The sequence below is a fragment of the Puma concolor genome, chromosome D1, assembly GCF_028749965.1.
Source record: "Puma concolor isolate L17-30 chromosome D1, mPumCon1.1.hap2, whole genome shotgun sequence".
NCBI lineage: Eukaryota > Metazoa > Chordata > Mammalia > Carnivora > Felidae > Puma > Puma concolor.
The window spans coordinates 28,286,431-28,306,496 of record NC_141676.1 but is presented as its reverse complement, the minus strand read 5'-3'; the positions used below and the strand labels follow the sequence as shown (position 1 = coordinate 28,306,496).

Here is a 20,066-nt window from a genome sequence, read left to right as displayed (position 1 = left end):
ACAGAATCGGAAGCAGGCTCCAGGCTCCAAGCCATCAGCCCAGAGCCCGACGCGGGGCTGGAACTCACGGACCGCAAGATCGTGACCTGAGTTGAAGCCGGACGCCCAACTGACTGAGCCACCCAGGTGCCCCCCTAACAGTTGATTCTAATAAGCTGGTGCAAGCCAGATCCTGTGCATCACTATTAAACTCCATAAGGCGTTCAGTACTTTCACTTCCCTCATGTATGCGAACACCAGAGGGCTGTGACTTGTTCGCTCACAGGAACAATGGCATAGCCAGAGCTATCATTGCAAGGCTGATAATCTTTAAACTCTCCCGATAACTTTATTTCTAATAATCTCAAGGGTTACTATAAACCTACAGCCTTCTTCTACATCTTCTTCATATCCAGAAAGAGGATATATATATATATATATATATATATATATATATAAATAATGTTAAAAGAATGCAACGTTTATGTTAGCTCTTCTAATGCCTTCCTAGCCTTTCGTTAACAGCTGAGATAATCTATTAGTGAGTTTTTCATAGGTTATAATCTATTAGTGAGTTTTTGGTAGGTTATACTGCAGTAACAAACGACCCCAAATCTCAGTAGCTACAAACAGCACCGCCTTATCTCTTGCTCTCACTGTATATTGGTCCCAGGTTGGTGGCAGCTTTGCTCCTGGCTACGGGCCACGTGTAGTCCATGGGTTTTCTTCATTTTTGTATCTGGACTGAAGGGATTGTAAATATTGGACATGCTGTCCTAATGGAGGAGGGGAAAGTTGCAGAGTTAGACCTTGCAGTGGTTCTCAAAGTTCATGAATGGAACTGGCACACTGTCACTACGGTCACATTCCATCAGCCAAAAAGGTCACATGGCCGTGTCCAATATCAATGGGGAGGGGAAAAGAACCCAAACAGAAAGATACTGGAACACACGTAGCCATGGGTGGGGAAGTAGAATCTGACAGGGGAGCGAAGAAGAGACACAAACCTGGTTTCTATCTCTCCTTGTGATGAAACAGGAATAGTTTCTCAAAAAGCTACTAAAGCTCAGATATTTGATTTTTTTTAAAAATTCACTTATTGAGATGAGAAAAAAGCCACCAAAGAGCCTTATATTTAATGGCCTAATGTCTTGTTACTTCAAGTGTGGCCTGTCAATCAGGAACAGCATCACTTAGGAGCTTTTTATTTATTTGTTTATTAAACAATTTTTTTTAATGTTTATTTATTTTTGAGACAGAGAGAGACAGAGCATGAACGGGGGAGGGTCAGAGAGAGGAAGACACAGAATCCGAAGCAGGCTCCAGGCTCCGAGCTGTCAGCACAGAGCTCGACGCGGGGCTCGAACTCAAGGACCATGAGATCATGACCCGAGCCAAAGTCAGACGCCCAACCGACTGAGCCACCCAGGCGCCCCATTTAGGAGCTTTTTAGAAAAGCAGACTCCGGTGACCTCAGATTTCATCAGAATCTTCATTTTGACGAGGACTACAAATCCACGTACCCGTTACAATTTGTGAAGCTTGGGCCTTGTAGGCATCTCTACCCAGATGCCCTTTCTAGCTTTTGTTTGCCTTATCCCTCAAACTTTTCTCTATTCCCAGATCTTGAAGAATGGCATCCTCATTCACCCCAAGCCCCAAACTGAAAGTTGTCCTCAATTCTTCCTCCTCCTACCACGTCACCTCTGTCAGACCCACTTCAACGTCATTCCTGTCTCCTCCTCACCAGCCCCACTGTGCTATCTTGGTTCAGCTCAGGAACTTGTCTAAACTAATACTCTGGCCTGACTTCCTTGCCTCCCATCCACCCCCACTCGCAACTCCAACCAACCTTCTTATTACTTGCCATATGGTCTTACCCGAATTCAATTCCAATTAAGATTGTAGCAGTGGAGGTGACGAGGGGATGCTTGGGACAAGTAAACACATAATCTAAATGAAAGTAGAGTTCTGCCTAGCAAATTCGGTTTCAAGACAAGTCTTTGATCAGTTTTCCGAAAGCTCCCCACGTGGAAATCCTGGAATTGCCCATGGATGCTTGCCTGCTTTAAAATCTTGACTATCACTTTCAGGATATGGTCCAAATCTCCCAGGAGGATGTTAAATTCTCTATATGTCTGTGGTCTGACTCACCAATAGAATCTCTCATCGCTTTTCTCTTCATACTAAACAGCCATATTGGCTACCATATCGGAAGGTACCTTTGATTTGTAATTCCACACTTTTGCGTGGCTCAAATGCCCTCTCTCGCCCCATCTAATCTGCTTGTTCTGTCAAACCTCAAGTGTTAACTCCACTGTCAGCATCCCCAGACTCAGAAAGAGATTTAATCTCTCCTTCCTTATGTAATTTTCACCCATGGCATAGGTAATTGTTTTATAGTTTTAGCTCTGGATGGCTGCATCCTGAGGCCCTTGAGGACATGGGTTTTGTCTTACTCATCTCCATAGCCCCAGTGAGCACAGCGTTGGGCACATAGTAGATGCTTAATAAAGGTTTATGATAATTGAAACAGTAAAGATTAAAATGGCTTCAATCGGACATTGTGAAGAAATGATAGATCGGACTGGGTTAATATACAAAAAAAAAAGTCTACTCTCAGGCATATAACAGGTACTTAAGAATGGAAGACACTTTTATCATGGTGCATGTTGCTTCTAAAGGAATGATGGTTTCATCTGGTCTAAAGATGCATTTGATCGGACTTCATAATAGAATAAAGTTGTTTTTATCAAACAAAAAGGGGCATTGATTGGTTGGGAGGATTGACATTTATTGCTAGTGGGCTAAATCTATGATAGAGTGTGTTGTTTATATTACGTTTCTTACAGACCTTTCAAAAATGATAGATCTTTATTTTTTAATTATTTTTTTTTTGAGGACAGCTTTTTTACTTTATTACAAAAAGAAGCTTTTATATGGTCAGAAAATACAGGATTCATCCTTTTTTTCTCTTCCTATGAAACGCTGCTACTCCAAGAGCCAGAGTGAATTGTCTCCGCTCACTCCTCTATGTCCTGTCCTATTTACTTGGTGTGGATATCCTTGGCTCCTGAAAATCTGGCCCTTTAGTGCAAGGGCAACAAAGTCCTGTGACCAGCAGTGCCAGAAAGTCCCATTTCCATGTATTGCATCCATGCACACCTCCTAAAAGTGGGGTAGAGCAGGGCAACATTTTCCAAAATAGAGGTCATCTATATGATATATACCTACATACCTTTATTCATATCATGTCCAAATTTTTTTTTAAAAGAACACATTTATTATAAAATCATAACAAAGACTGGACAGTGTTTTGCCCATTCTGGAAAGATGAAACTCAGTAATAACACATCCCTGGAAACCGTCCAGAGATTGTGACAATAGCTCTCTGCTAAACAGTCAGATAGTCTTGCGTTAAGCTTGGCGAAACTGCCTTTCAAAACCAGAAGGGGAAGAAGTAAAGCGAAGGAAGCACACTTTGCTCATCTTTCCAAATCAAATACGAGAAGCATCTTCCAATTAAGAGGCGCAAACATTTGTTCTTTTATTACCAATAGTACTACAACGAACAATGCAAATTTTGTGGTCTAATTTTGTTGAGTCTTTGTGGGTTTTCTTTTTTACAAAAAGTGATAGATATCTAAAATGAAATTTTAATGTTTTTATTTTTGAGAGAGAGATAGAGGGAGAGAGAGAGGAAGACACAGAATCCAAAGCAGACTCCAGGCTCTGAACTGTCAGCATAGAGCCTGACGCGGGGCTCGAACTCAGGAACTGCAAGATAATGACCTGACCTGAAGTCAGATGCTTAACCGACTGACCCACGCAGGCGCCCCTAAACTGAAATTTTAAATATAAATATCCCTTACGTGCTTAAGAAAAACACTTTACATAACAATAACATCAAAGATTTATTGAGCACTTGGTGCCAGATTCAGTTTTTTTTAACACCTTTATTGAGAGATGATGTACATAACATAAAACTCACTAAAGTACTCACTTAAGTGATGCTTAGTATATTTACAGAGTTATATATCCATAACCACAGTCTAACTTAGAACATTTTTATCAGCATAAAAAGAAACCTTGTGCCCCGTCAGTCCTCATCTTTACTCCCCCAGCCCTGGGCAACCACGATTCCACTTTCTGTCTCTTTGAGTTTGCCTTCTCTGGACATTTTGTATGAATGGAATCATATGATATGTGGCCTTTTGTGACTGGCTTCTTTCACTTAGCATAATACTCTCCAGGTTCATCTGTGTCTCAGCATGTGGCCGAACTTCGTTCCTGTTTATTGCTGAATACTATGCCAGTATCGCACATTTTGTTTATCCACCGACCAGCTGTTGGAAATTTGGGTTGTTTCCACATTTTGGCTCTTGCGAATAATGCTGATACAAATATTTATGTTCAAGTATTTGTGTGGGCATATGTTTTTATTTATCTTGGGTAGATAGCCTTGATATCTTGGGTAGACAGCTCCAGTTTTCTGAAGGAGGGAGACTGACTTTTACTTTTTTTCCCCTAAGGGTCACCGGTTATTAGGTGGTAGATGAGGACTGGAACCCAGGTTGTAAATCACTGAGATTTTCAATGGTCAGTCCTAGTTGCCACCCTACAGGGCCTGAGAAAAGGGCTTCACACAGCGAAGCTGGAGCTTGAAGGTAAAGAGATGCGGTAAAAATGAGCTAGTCCCATAGTGCCAGAGCCTGGACCATATCCCCGCTCTGCAATTAGATGAGCCCCAGGAGCACCAGAAATATTAACAAGACAAATTATCCCTTCACGGTTAAAAACTGCATTCTCCCACTGGAGGATATGGAGAATAATTAGCCAGAACCTGGGACATTGACTTGTCATCGACAGGAGACCAGTGCAAATGAAGCACTGAGTTGCGAGGCTACTCTAGGTCTGAGATCAGCCTCGCCCACCTGGCCGCTCAGAGCTGGCCCTCGTGGGTGCGGGCACTGCCCTGCTGGGCCTGTCATGCTGGCACCTGGAGCAGGATGTGAAAGCCTCTTTCAGAAAAGCAGGTTGAGAGATGAGGGAAAGGGAAACAAGATGACCTACCATTCTGCAATGGCCTTTTAGTTGGCCTCCTCACACCCCTCTCGAATCCCTCTTCTAGTCTATTCTGTGAGGTGGAGAGTGATCTTCCCAAACACACATCTGATCGCTCACTCTGCTTGAAAATTCTCACAGCTCCCTACTGCCCTCAGCATTGTTAATTCAACCACATCTCCTTGCCCTCCAGGGCAGTTCTTGTCTGCAGGGACCCCCACCATGAGCATCTAGGACCAGACAGTGAGATGCAGGCGGGGGCTGGTAAATGCTCCATTTCATACAACCCTGTTATGTTTTCTCAAGGGTGCCGAAAGCAGGGAAAACCAGATACCATGTTGAGAATTGCATTTTAAATTTCTGCCCCCCCACCCCCGCCCTTAAAGTAATCTAAGATGTCTGAAATATATACCATGGCACTTTAGGCCCTCATGGTTTGTAAAGACACGTTTTAGTTCCTGAATATGGCAGGCGACCCATACTTCCCCTTGCCAGCAATGCTCCACTCAGAACTCTTCACCATGTCTGGCAGCACTTGCCACGTGTGGCATAAGTGTGTGCCTCCCTCCCTTGACTCTAAGCACAGTAACAGTGGGGCAGGGGCACTGCACCCTGTAGGAACCACAGGACCTTAGCATAGTCCTGGGCACACAAAAGAAAGACTTCAGTGTAGACTTGGGCTTTGTACAAGCAAGGACTGTCAGTAATAGAGATTAGGGCTAGAGCAGGGAGATCTGCTTATTGCAAAAAGAACGAAACAGAGACCCAGGTATCTCCCCTGTAAGGCAATGTCTGGAAATTTCAGTTGAGAGCTAGAAACCACTGCCTGGAGATTGACCTTTGTCACTGGCCTAACAATTTCCTTTGTAAAAAGACACAGACTTTTTTTTTTTTTTAAACATAGTTACTGTTTAATTGGCAGCATTGTTTTCCTTCTTACTGGTACACAGAATAGTGGGGCAACTTGAAACCAATTGGTGCAGTGAAATACGGTCTATTTTCTTAAAAAGTTTTTTAAATGTTTATTTTTGAGAGAGAGAGAGAGTTCAAGTGGAGGAGTGGCAGAGAGAGAGGGAGACAGAATCTGAAGCAGGCTCCAGGCTTTGAGCTGTCAGCACAGAGCCCAATGTGGGGCTTGAACTCACAAACTGTGAGATCATGACTTGAGCTGGTCAGAGGATTAACCGACCAAGTCACCCAGGTGCCCCAAAAGAAACAGACTTCTAATGCTATGTAGCAATAATCACACATAGGGAAAATCCCAGAGCCTCAGTTTTAACAGACTAAAGTTAACAAAAGGGATTATGGTTCAGCAGGAATGCAATTATTATATAAGACTGAACGCCGTGTGTCAAGTATATTTTTAAATGCTTGATATGTATCAATTCAATCCTTAAAACAACCCAATGAGGTAGGTTCTCATCATTTCCAGTGTTATAAACAAGTGTGATTTGTCCAAAGTTATACAGCTAGTATATGGCAGAACTTGAATTTAAATATCTAAGCAGTCAAGTTTCAGAGTCTGTGCACCGACTGATCATCAGTCGAGGACTGGGATCTCATCAAGCTTCCTGCACCAGCAGAAAACTTACCCGCAGTTGTTCCTGCTGGATGAGGATAGGGTACGAACTCAACCTCTCTGCATCCGTGCCAGTGTGGATCTCCTGCCTTAACGCCGGGTCTCCCCAAGTGCCCTCTGGGCGGCCCTCACCAGATATTTCACTCTTCCTCTGAAAACGTTGTACACGTGTTCCCACCTTTCCACCTTGCCATTTGCCGGGCCTGGCAAAACTGTAAATGTTGCCTTCTTTCACCTTCCCTCCTGATCCAGGCATAAATAGCCATCCCTCACCCACATTCCCGTGATGATGGGCAAGCTGCGCATGCCTCTGCCACCGGATACTCTCCACATCTCCCTAAAGTGAAGGTTCCCTAGAATGAAGGCTCCCTAAAGTGACCTCTGCCCCTCTCAGTAGACTACAGGCTTCTTCAGGGCAAGGATCCTTTCTGCTCTGGACACCAGCCTCATCTGGCAGAGAAATTCAACCAAACCCGTCTAACAATATCACAGAAAAGTGATTTATATCTTGTCTAAGGCTGGCAAATAATAATTGAAGGGAAAATCCCAGTAGAGGATATGCTTTTGAGATACACATTTGCTATCTCTCGACCCCATGGAATTTGCCCCCCAAATCCTCCTGTCTCTCTCTGAATGCTCATAGAGAGCCCAGCTGTGGTTTGATCTTGTCTCTTGCCTCACAGCCTCTCCCCTTCTGGATCTTTTCTACCTCAGGCCAGCAATGCCCTGCCACCTCTCCCTGGTGTCACCACTTGCTGCTGGGACCATTATTTCCCCTGCCTTGTGATGTTGCTTGAATCATGGCCATGGACTGGCTTCCTCATTAGTGTCTCGAACTCGTTCTCTGAGTTGTTTTCTCGGGTCAACCAGACTGCAAGTTTCTTAAGAACAGCAGAACTCACTTAAATGAACAGCTATCTTAAGTAATAATGACCCGAAGAAGGTATTACTGTGTTTCAGCAAACCTTAGATGCAGTATGAAACACCTCTGACTTCTGAGAAGTTAGTATGTGGGAAAATGTGTCTTAGATGAAATATGGTGTTATTTCTATCCTACTGATGCACAATAAGTGAGATATAACACTTTTCCACACCCACTAGCTGGCTTGCTGTGCTTTGAGCACACCAGGCACGCTCTGCTTCTGTGTTTTGGCTCTTGCTGTCCTTTTATCTGGAATGTTCTCCCTGTGAGGCTTATTCCCTCACCACCTTCACTCTTTGCTTAAATATCACTTTCTCAGTGAGGCCTTCCTTCACCCTATTTAACACTGCAATACTCCCTTCCTGTTTTTCATTTTTTTTTTTTTTAAGTTTATTTTTGAGAGACAGAGAGGGTGAGAGCACAAGCAGGGGGAGGGGCAGAGAGAGAGAGAGAGAGAGAGAGAGAGAGAGAGAGAGACAGGGAGACACAGAATCCAGCGCAGACTCCAGGTTCTGAGCTGTCAGTGCAGAGCTGGTCCTAGGGCTTGAACCCACCAACCGTGAACCGTGAGATCATGACCTGAGCTGAACTTGGATTATCAGACTGAGCCACCCAGGCGCCCCTGTTTTTCATTCTTTTATACTGATTTTTCTCCATAGCATCTATCACTTACTTGCTTATTGACAGTTACTTTCACTAGAATGTCATAGGAGGACGGAGATTTTGTTTGTGGCTGTTGCCCTCAGTGCCTAGAACAGTGCCTGACACTCAATAGGCAGTCAGTAAGTATTGTCGAATGCATAGAGTTTGAGCTTCATGAGGTCAGGGACGTGTGTTTTTTGCTCACCACTTACATCCCCAGCGCCTAACACAGTAGCTGGCAGGCAGTGGCCTCTGAATAAATATTTATTGGCTGAGGGACGTATGAAGCACCGATGAAAGAGGTAATTTGCTTAAGGTCATCTAGCTCGGCAAGGGGAAAAGCAAGGAGGCCAATTCAGCTGACTCGGACGCCTTTTGTTCCGCTGGATAGTGACTGCAGGAAGGCATTTATGGGAAGACGTTCCGCTATGTGCACTGCTTTGCACGTAGTATGGCTGCAATAAATATTTATACTATGTTTTAGTCCAGCGTGTTATTGCAACTAGGCCATAGTCGCTTCAGGTCCTCGGGGGTAAACGGGGCATGCAGGTGTCTGCCGCCCCCTCAGAGAACTAGTGAACAAACAGCACAAAGCGCGCCCACCTAGCTGCAAAGGGCTTTCCAAATTCAGGCTGAGGAGCTTACTGGCCTCTTCAGTACGTTGACCATGACCATCTACCCTCTTTTTGGGGCCAGACGACCCCTCCTGGCGATCTCCCCTCCTCTAGACGGGAGACTGGCAGGGAAAGGAGGGAGAAGAGAAGGAAGTCCTCCGCCGCCTCCACACCCACGTCTGGACCTCGGCGCGCGGGAACGGCCGCGAGGGGTCCCTCTTCGGGCCCGGGCCAGCGGGGTGCGCGGGAGCGGGGGGCGCGCGGTGGCTCCGCGCGGGGATGCGCGCGCGCGCCTGCCTCGCCTCCCTCGCCCGCTCCGGTAGCTACGTGGTTTCTTTGTCAATGAGGCGCCGCTCTGAGCTGCAGTAACACTCTCGGCCCGGGAGCCGGGGCCGGAGCTGGAACCCAAGCCGGAGCCAGCGCGGGGAGCGGGGCGGAGAGGCAGCAGCCGGCGGCGGGAGGGAGGGTCCCGAGCGCGCCCCGCGGCCGCCAGTGCCCGCTCCTCGCAGCCTCGCCCCCTCATCCCGCGGGAGCCGGCCCCGGGGGTGGGGGCCCCGGGCGGCGCCCGTCCCACCCTCGCAACCCCGGCGCGCCGGCGCGGGGCGACAGGCACCGTGGGAACCCCGGCCGGCTCCCGCCGCGGCTCCATGAGGCCCCGGGCCCTGAGCGGGTGAAGCCGCGGCTCCGCGGAGCCCGCCCCGGGCGCGGCAGGACGAGCGAGCAAGTCGCGCCTCCCGGCGCCCCCGCCCTCCGGCGCCCGGGCCATGGCCGGAGATGCCCGGTGAGGACCGGGGCGCCGAAGGCTGGGCTCCCCGGCGCGGTGCGGTGCGAGGCAGCGGCCTGGATGTGTGAAGCGTCCCCATGGCTCGGCAGGAGGCGAAGCCCCAGGGCCGCAGGGAAGCTGGGCAGGCGGCGCGGAGGCGCAGGGGCCGGGCGGGCGGGGGAGCCGCCGGCGGCCGGGGCGTGAGGGGCTCCGGGCCGGCTCCCGGGCTCCGGGCCGCCGCGTCCCAGGATGCGCCGCCGCCGCCGTCGCCGCCGCCGCTGCCGCCGCTGCTGCTGGGACTCCTGCTGCTGGCGGCCCTCCCCGAGCACTGCCTGGCCGACCCGGGTAAGCACTTGGCGACTGCTTTGCCCCTATGGAGGTTTCTGGAGAAGCCGGGCCGCCCGTCGGGGCCGGCACCTGACGGGGTGGTGGTGGATGGAGAGGTCTTTGCAGCACCGGCGCTAGGATTTTCTCCGCCCTTTGCTGCTGCAACAGCGGGAGAACTGTCAGAAATCTGTCTCCGGGGAAGGCACCGTTGGGCGGGGAAGTAAAAAGAGGTGCATTCGCATCTTCTTTCTGGACAAGTTGCAGATCCTTCCTAGTGGTCCCACAGGCACGCTTCATTTAGATAAAGACATGGTGTGTTAAGACACCTTAAAAGGGATGTGTTTTAGTAGGACACATTTCAGGGTGGAGACATCCACTGTATTTTGGGCTCCCTGTTGGGTGTCCACTTTGTTTTAACTGCATGAAATGGCCAGAGAGTTTTAGGCAATTCCCGTGTCGGCTTCCCAATAGCGTTTCCCCCTACATGTTGACAGGAGACCCGTTTTCTTTTGGGATAGAGGTACCTAAAATAATTGCTTGCATCTTGCAAAGGGATCCAGGCACTGATCAAGTATATAACCCACTGTTTGCAGGAGGATAGTTAAAAATAATCACGCTTGTCTCTTAGACTCCCAAGAACCCCCAAGAAATAGATCTCTGTAATTCCTTGGACGATTTTGAGAAATCTTTTGTAACTCTTTGCGGGGGGGGGGGGGGGGATTATCCTGCTAATGTGCTTCCAAACTTACTGTGCAGTCAGGAATTGTCTGTGAAATAAGAATGATTACTATGGCACTTGGAAAGGTCAAGCTTTTGTTTGCGATGAAATTCTGTGCTCTTGGTACATTTAATTTATCAAGGAATATAGCTCTCACTTCAGCTAATGTGGTCCTGTAGTTATGTCCTTTTTAGCAAGGACTAATGAAGACTGCTTTTTTCTCAGCATACTCCTTCCTCCAAATTAGATTAAATTTCCTAATTATGAAGGATTTTGAAGGATTTAGATAAGAGAGTTTCAGGTTTAAAATATTGCTTGTCTTCAGCTGCTTAATTCAAAGCCCCCCACCCACCTTTTGATTCACTTAAAGGGTCCCTGACATGAAGCATCTATGTTTGCAAGATACTGTCCAGGAATTTTTGTGTTATGATTATAGTGGTGACAAAGTTTGGTAATCTTTGGATGTGTGCCTGAGACCCAAGAAAAGCCTTTGAAGAATTTTAGCCCCCAGATTTTATGCCTCTAGCAGTTTTCAGTGATATGTATTTGGTATAATGGTTAAAAGGTAAGTCCTGAGTTAGACACATGCAAATACCCTAGTATTCCTTGGATCAGAAACACACTTTGAGTTTTTATTTAAAATAAATCAGATCTTTGGTAGTTTTGTAAACTGTTTATGAGATGTGAATTCCTGGATGTTGTTCATTTGAGTGCATATAGCAAAAACCATTCAACCATCTGTAATATGTGAAATTTGGATTTTAGGTATTGTTCTCGTTCAGCCTGATGTCACATGATTTCCTCTGATAGGTTTTGAATTTCTCTTCTCCCTTCCGACCTTTGTACATTGACCCTTCTGAACCTCTGTGGCTTTACTTGGCTCTTCTTTCAGACTGCCAGAGCCTGACTTAGGGAACTTTTGATCGATATCTTTTCATTTCAGCCCTGATGTCCTTTTTCTTTTCTCTTTTAGTGTGCTGATCATGGGGATAGTTAGGAAAGGTGCTTTGATTAAAATGATGGTAAAAATCATTAAAATTGATGTTCCCCAAAGCCCTCTGTCTTTCCCTCTCTCATTGGAGTGACTTGTTTCCTTTGTGCTTTTTGGGTGCCCTTTCTGCTGTCACCCTTGATGACTAATTTCCCGTGGTCCAGATCACCTGTGGATCCAGAGTCTACCACTGGGCTCCGTGGGTTCCTGTGGGTTTGCCACTGATTCAGTGCCATGACTTGTCTCTCTCTCAGTGGAAGACTTGAACACTGGCTCCCTGTCCTGCCTCTTATCTGCCTTCATTTGTTCTCTGGATTCCAGTTGAGGCAGCTTCACTGCACGGTGGGTGAGTGCTGGGACTAACTCCAGGCATCCCAAGGGGTTTGTGTCAGGAAGCAGTGTTTGGAGGGAGGCGGGAGAATGGATGGCGCTTTTCTGGGACCTTGGATTTCCAACAACTTGGTTGGGGTACCTTCCAACGACAGGAGCGGTACCTGCTGCAGTTTGGTGCTGCTGCTCACTGCCAAATGTGTCTGATGCCGAGTTGCTTGAGCAGCCAGACCTATGACATTAAGAGGCTATTAAAAGTGCTAGTTTGCTACAGTCAAGGCATTGCTGTTCCTTGTTTTCTAGGCAAGGCTAAGGCAGACATTTACCCAGGTTGAAAAATGGGTAAATAGATTTGTTTCAGGAAAATGCTGTGGCAGTTGTTCAGAATCTTTGTGTTCTGGGGGCCCAGCAGTGTGTTTCCAGCCTGTCTCCACCCATTCCACCCCAGTGCTTTTGCTTTAAAATTCCTGAGGAATCAGGGCTCCCTCTCTTTGTCCTGTAAAAGGAAAGGCTGTTGCCCCCAGTGTCCTCCCTCAGACTCTCTCTCCTAACCTCCATCTCCATGGAGCCCTTGCTCCCAGGCTGTAACTTCTGTCTTGGATATGGAAGATGGATGTGGGAAAGAAGTTTCTTTAGAGCAGTGAGCGCTGGCACCCTCTATCCTCTTCTGCCCTCAGGGGCTCCAGGCAGGATGGTAAAGTTCAGACTGGACTTCCCGACCTTCTTAATTACCGATCCTGTGTGCCAATTGGGTGCAGGTGCAGTGCTCATTCCTTCATGGGACCTTGCCTCTCTGGGCCTCAGTTCTCTGATCTGTAAAATGGGGATAATAGCTCTAACCTCAGTGAGTTAATGAGGATCGAATGAGTTAATACATCTGAAGCATTTAAAACAGTACTTGGTATACATAGTAAATGCTCAGTGAATGCTAGGTGTTCTTCTAAAATGGCAGATATAAATTTGGAAGCCATTAGCATGGGATTGGATGAGAAACCTAGAGAGTAAGTATAGAGAAGAGGAGTGACCTGAGCAATGAGGCCTGGAAAACTGCAGCATTTGGGAGTACGGGAGAAGAGGGACCAGCAAAAGAGACTGAGAAAGGTTAGATGAGGACTAGCAATGAATGTTGGTATTTGGAGATGTGGATGTGTTTGGTGCCCTCAGAGTAGAGGGGGTGAAGGTCTTACTGCAGTGGGTTCAAGAGAGAAAGGAAGAGGGTAAATCAGAGATTGTAAGAAAGACAACTCTTAACAGCTCCCTGCCCTCTGTGGCTTCTCTCTCCCCAAGTTCACCTCTCCACGCCACAGACCTGCTGAGATCTGTGGTTTAGGTTGTGCAGATTGTTGTGTTAATCCTCAAATCAGTTTTCTAGGTGTGCAGGATGGTTTGGTGTTGATCTGGGTGCATTTCAGGGAGGAGAGATGCAAAGAAAACAAAACAAAACCCAAAAACAAAACTTCCATGCTGTTATGCCATCTTGGCCCCCTCCCCAAAAAGACAGCTCTTTTGAAGTTTTGTCTATCAAAGAAAGCAGAGTAAGAGAGGAAGTGGGTCAAGAGAGGGTTAAGATGGGATATAATTGCATTATATTTGTACTTTTCATTAAAAAAATTTTTTTTAAATGTTTATTTTTGAGAGAGAGAGAGAGAGAGAGAGAGAGAGAGAGGGAGGGAGAGGGAGAGAGGGCATGAACAGGGGAGGAGCAGAGAGAGAGGGAGACGCAGAATCCGAAGCAGGCTCCAGCCTCTGAGCTGTCAGCACAGAGCCCCACGTGGGGCTTGAACTCACAAACCGTGAGTCGGACGCTTAACCGACTGAGCCACCCAGGTGCCCCTGTACTTTTTCATTTTTTAACATTAAAAGTTGTATGGCAAGAGTTTGGTGTTTTTTCCCCCAGATATAGACAATCCAATAAAATATATTTGAGGTTTTTACTCTCAGTATTATTTATTAGTGCTTCAAAGATATTTGCAATATGTCCTAAACCTCGCCCCCTTTTCTTTCCCCATCCCACACATAAGTAAAGAAGATTTGGGGAACAGTAATGCTCTACTTTTAATACTGACATCAAGCAGAAGTCAGATATCCCTGCCCTGCCTCCACACCTGCTCTAAAACTGAACATCCTTATGAAAACTTTGGGATTCTGGATTCTGATGACAACCAGAGAATCTCTCAGAAGTCTACTTCAGTCTTAAATTACTAGAATATGATCTGAGAATATTCAGCATGAATGTGCACGCTTTCTTTCATTTTCATTACCCTTCAAGCCTGTATTGTAGTTTTCTTTCTTTCTTTCCTTTCCTTTCTTTTTTTTTTTTTTTTAAACAAACAACAACTCTACTCTTCTGCAGACAAAAATGAATAGCTGGAATGATCCTAAGTGATTTTTGTTGCTTGACAACATATTACAGAGGATTTGTAAACACACAGAGGGACACATTATTCTAGGTCACTAGATGTCTGCCTTGGATGGTGACTCTCTTTGGGGACTTCAGGACCAAAGGAACAGTTAGCATTCTGGGTATTGTAAGTATCAGTTATTGTAGCTGGAGGGAAGGTAGCAAGTGAGTCACATTGATGTGACAATGTTTATTAACCGCCTGACATATACGAGGCCAAACTCTTCAGCACATAGTGGAAGTATAGTGCAGAACTGGCCAGGCCTGGCCCCTGCCCTCGAACAGCCTATAGCTAAGGATAAGAAAACCTTACTCAGTGGGTGGGGTGGCAGGTCAATTAAATACTTCTGTGAATTGGTTCCGGTGGGGGAATGTGGCAAGACATAAAGTAATAGCTTTGTCCAAATAGTCTGTCTCTGCTCAGCTGCACCCTGTGAGGGAATGAGGCCCAGGGTGTCAAAGTTCTGACTTCTCAAGAAAAGCTGGATCATTATTCAAAATCTTGTTTTCAAATGTCACCAACTAATTCAGATTTTTGAAATGTCATGCTGTACAAAGAAAACACACCCATGAGCCACCACTTTTTTTTTTCTTTTTTAAGTCAAGTTTATTAAGGTATAATTTACATACAGTAGAATTCATCCTTTTTAGGTGTACTGCATGATTAGTTTTGACAGAAGTATATAATCATGGATCCACAGCCACAATTTAGATATAGAACATTTCTGTCACCTCCAGAAATTCCCTCCTGCTCCTTTGTAGTCAGTCCTTTCCCCCCTACACATCCAGTCCCTGACAAGCACCAATCTATTCTCTGTCCCTATAATTTTGCTTTTAACTGAGGCTCACATAAATGGAATCATACTGTATGTAACACTTTATGTCTGGCTTCTCTGATTTAGTGTAATGCTCTTGAGAATCACATATGTTACTGCATATATGTATCTCCATTTCTGTACTTTTCTATTGTGATGTACCACAGTTGGCTTATCCATTTACCAGTTGATAGACATTTGGGGTGTTTCCAATTTGGGGCACACAAGTTTCTGTGTGGGCAGCTTTCATTCTCTTGGGTAATTACCTAGGAGTGGGATTTCTGGGTCTTAACATTAGATACGTGTTTAAACTTATAAGAAACTGCCAAATTCTTTTCCAAAGTGGCTGTACAGTTTTGTATTCCCATTAGCAATGCGTGAGTATTCTGGTTGCTTCTCTGTATCCTCACTGGCACTTGGTTTTGTCACGTTTCTTTTTTTAATTTAAATTCCAGCTATTCCAGTAGTTTCTAGTGGTGTCTTATTATAGTGTTAGTTTGCATTTCTCTAGTTACTAATGATGTTGTGTGTCTTTTCATTTTCTTACTTGCTATCTGTATCTACTTTGAAGTGTCTGTTGAGTCTTTTGCCCATGAAAAAAAATTGGATTATTTATTTTAGTATTATTGAGTCTTGAACTTTTTTTATGTATTCTGGATACAAGTCGTTTATCGGGTATGTTTTTTTGCAAATATCTTCTCCCAGTCTATGGCCTGTCTTTTCGTTTCATTAACAGTATTTTCCAAGAAGAGAAGTTTTAAATTTTGATTAATTCTAGTTTATCAACTTTTAAAGTTAAGATTTATGGTTGTTGGGGTGAAGTAGGTGCAAGGGATTAAGAGTTCACGTACCCTGATGAGCACTGAGTAGTGTATAGAAGTGCTGCATTGCTGTATCACACACCTGAAACTAACACAACACTGTGATTTAACTATGCTGGAATTAAAATAAAATAGACGAAATTAAAGAGCCTTCATTAAAAAAAGAAAAGACTTGTGGTTTTTGTATCTGAGGACAGACATACTTGCCTAACGCAAACCATAAAAGACTCATAAATACAGAGAACAGACTTGAAGGTTGCTGGAGGGGTGGTGGGTGGGGAGATGGGCTAAATGGGTGATGGGCATTAAGGAGGGCACTCGCTGGGATGAGCACTGGGTGTTATATGTAAGTGATCAATCCCTGGGTTCTATTCCTGAAACCAGCACTACACTGTATGTAAACTAACTTGAATTTAAATCAATAAATTTTTTAACAAAGGAAAAAAAAAATACTTGCCTAACTTAAGGTCACAAACAGCTATGATTTCTTCTAGAAGTTTTATAGTTTTATTTTGACCTTTAGATCTGTGGTCCATTTCATGTTAATTTTTGTATATGATGCAGGGAAAGAGTGGAGGTTAATGTTTTTTTTTTTGCATTGGGTGTTTAATTGTTCCAGCACCATTTATTAAAGAGATTATCTTTGCTCCATTGAATTACCTTGGTACTTTACATGTGCGGGTTTATTTCTGGAGTCTGGTTTGTTCTGTTCATGTATACTTTTTTCCTTATGCCAATAAAACACTCTCTTGATTTATCTAGCTCAGGGTTTCTTTCTAGCTCAGCACTCCTGACATTTTAGGCTGGATAATTCTTTGTTGTGGGGGACTGTCCTGTGCCTTGTAGGATGTTTAGCGCCATCTCTGGCCTCAGTAGATGCCAATAGCTCCCTCTCCTTTCCCAGTTGTAACAACCAAAAAATGTCTTCGGACATTGCTAAGTGGCCCCTGGGGGTAAAATTGCCCCTAGATGAGAGTTCCAGTGCTGTATAGTAAGTCCTGAAATTGGATACTGTGAATCCTCTAAATCTTTTTTTCTTTTTCAAAATCTTTTTGGATATTCTAGTTCTTCTGTTTTTCCATATAGATCTTAGTATCTTTTTGCCAATCTGTATAAAAAAGCCTTGCTGGAATTTCTACTGGGATTTCATTGGAGAAGACTGGTATCTTAACAATATTGAATTTTTTGATTCATGAACATGTCTCTCTCCATTTATTTAGGTAGTCTTCCTCTTCTTTCATCAATGTCTTATTGTTTTCAGCATATAAATTCAGCATATAAAAACATTTTCATGTTTTTCATTGGTTTGGGAAGCAGTACTTTAAAAATTATTTGTTGATATATAGATATATGATTTTTAAAATATTAGCCTTGTATCATGTGACCTTTCTAAACTTACTTTAGTTTTAGTAGCTTTCTGTAGAATCTTGGGGATTTTTCTTTATTTCAGATATTTATGCTTTTCATTTTTTTCTCTTGCTTCATTGCACTGGTTAGAACTTCAAGTACACTGTTGGATAGGAATGGGGAGAGTGGACATCCTTGCCTTGATCTCATTCAGCCTTTCACTATTAAGTATGATGTTGGCTGTAGTTTTGTTTTTGTTTTTGTTTTTTGTAGAGGCCCTTTATCAGGTTTAGGAAGTTCCCTTCTATACCCAGTTTGCTGTGAAAAAAATTTTTTTTAATCATAAATGGGTATTGAATTTTGTCAAATGCTTCTCTCTGTTGAAATCACCACAGGGTTTTTCTTTTTCAGTCTGTGAAAAGGCATTAGTTGATTTTAGAATGTTGGGCCAACCTTGTATTCCTGGGATAAACTCCAGCTTAGTCATGATGTATATTCCAGCTGGACCTGATTTTCTGATCTTTTTGTTGGGAATTTATAAAGTCTTATGTTCATGAAGGATATTGATTGGTTTGTAGCTTTGTTTTCCTGATATGTTTTGTCTGGTTTTGGAATAAGGGTAATGCTGGTCTCTAAAATGGTTTGAAAGCAATCTCTCTTCTGTTTTATGAAAGTGTTTGGATAGAATTGGTATTATTTCTCCCCTAAGGCCTATGGTCTTATAGTTGAGATTGAAGGTTGCTTAAGGATTTCTTTAGTAAAGTAAAAAGTATCAGATACTTCTAGCACATTTCCTCATTCTTCAGGCTAACAGTGGACACTTTCTAGACATTAGGACATTGGTTTGGTTTAAGGTCTAGGGTGAATGGCCTGGGTGCGGCAAAATCATGTTGGATGCACTCAGGAGACCATTCGCTCCTAGCTGGCTGTTGGCTATTTATCAAGTCACTTCACTTCTCAGGGCTTTAGTTTTCTCATCAGTAAATAAGACCTCAAGATCCATCGTTTTCCCTCCATTCCCCTGGCTGCGTGTTTCTGAGCCCTCAGCAAATGTTTTGGTGGGTTAGACTATTTGTATTTCTTACCTCTTCGTTCATTGGTGGCAAGTCCAGTCAAGGACTCTCATTCTCAAAGGGAAGAGTTTTCCCATATTTTGTAGTCATGGTTCCAACGTGAAGCCTAGATAAATATTGACTTATCTTTAATTTTCGTCGACTTTTTAAAAATTGTAAAAGTAATATATACTTTATTAAGTTCAAATAATGTGCAAGTTTATGCAGTAAAATGCAAAAGACCCTGTCGGCCCCATTGCTATTCCTAGAGTTGTGTGCTGTCAAGCAAACATGATCGATCCTTCCAGATCTTTTTTCAAAGGATATGTATACATATCCTAACTTAATTTTTTAAAGAGATTAAGGGTATAATATTCAGAATATTTTTCACTTACCACTGTATCATGGCCCTTTTTATTGTCTTTTTAAAAAAATGTTTATTTATTTATTTTGAGAGAGAGAGTGCATGAGCATGAGCAGGGGAGGGACAGAGAGAGAGAGAGAATTGAGAGAGAGAAAGAGAGAGAGAGAGAGAGAGAGAGAGAGAGAGAATCCCAAGCAGGCTCTGTACTGTCAGTGCGGAGCCCATGTGGAGCTTGATTCCATAAGCTGTGAGATCCTGACCTGAACTGAAATCAAGAGTCAGATGCTCAACCAATGGAGCCACCCAGGCACCCCACATAGCCCTTTTTCCATTTTAAATTTGTCACAAGAGAATTTGAACTTCTCCCTGAAACATAGAAAAGCCCTTACTATAAAAGAAAACTTTTAAAAATCACAGATTGGATTCAAACCTACAGAGTTAAAACCTCTCCTTACACCATTTCTCCTATTTTGTCTATTCCTTGGCTTCCTTCCTTGGAAAAAACTTCCACAGATGTTAAGGAAAATCACAAACCCTCTTAAGCATCAAATAGAATAGGGACAAACACTGTGTTTACACCAACTAATGTAGATGTAAATAAGGCCAAGTAGCTGCCTCAAGTGTTTAGCCCAAGGACATCGCTGCACCTGCCATCTGTCCACTCAGGCAAGCCTCTGCCCTAATGCATCCTAACCACGAGAGGGGAATTTGATTTTGATTTTGATTTATATATGTTAAATCTACTCTTAGCTTGAAATAAAATCTCCTGACGTCAGAAACACAAAAATGGCTTTGTTATTTATGCAGTATCAGTAAATAGGAAGGTCTAGAATATTTCTAACTTTACTCTTGTGATGTGAAATACGGAATTAAGTGCCAGAATGATACCAGGACTCCCGGACCTACCCCTCTACCTCTGTTTCTGGTACTGAATGCTGCCTCTCTGTCACTTGTCTTTTTATTTGCCAAATGTCAACAACAAACCAAGGAAGGCTGGAGAAAAATGTGAAGTCTGAGAAGAAAATGTGTTGAAATTAACGTGCGGCTTGTAAGTCCTTGTCTAAAAGAGCTGAGCAAAAATATCTCTAAACCTACATACTTCATTATCAAATAATGAGTCTTTGTTTTGAAAAGAATAGAAGGATCTGGATTATGAGCATTATTTTGAATATAATTAAACTAGATTGAAGTGTATGAAAAAAATCAGTGCCATAGAGCTGTCTCTGGCGGTTTCCTGTTCTTATGTTACAAATACTGGAAGTGAACACACGAATCAACCTGGTAAATCCTACAGAAATGAAACCTTCTGTGTGTATGTTGGCGGGGGGGGGGGGGGG

At 44.0% G+C, this 20,066-nt stretch overlaps 1 protein-coding gene across 2 annotated transcripts in view; it reads left to right on the top strand.

The window, feature by feature from the left end:
* Positions 1-9,097: 9,097 nt before the first annotated feature.
* The window catches only part of KIAA1549L (KIAA1549 like), a 268,897-nt gene continuing 257,928 nt past the window's right edge, over positions 9,098-20,066 (top strand). For both annotated transcript variants that reach the window (XM_086677714.1, XM_086677713.1), the window contains exon 1: positions 9,098-9,908. In XM_086677714.1, the coding sequence (XP_086533840.1) occupies positions 9,662-9,908 (247 nt within the window). In that variant the 5' untranslated portion in view covers positions 9,098-9,661. The remainder of the gene's footprint in view (positions 9,909-20,066) is intronic.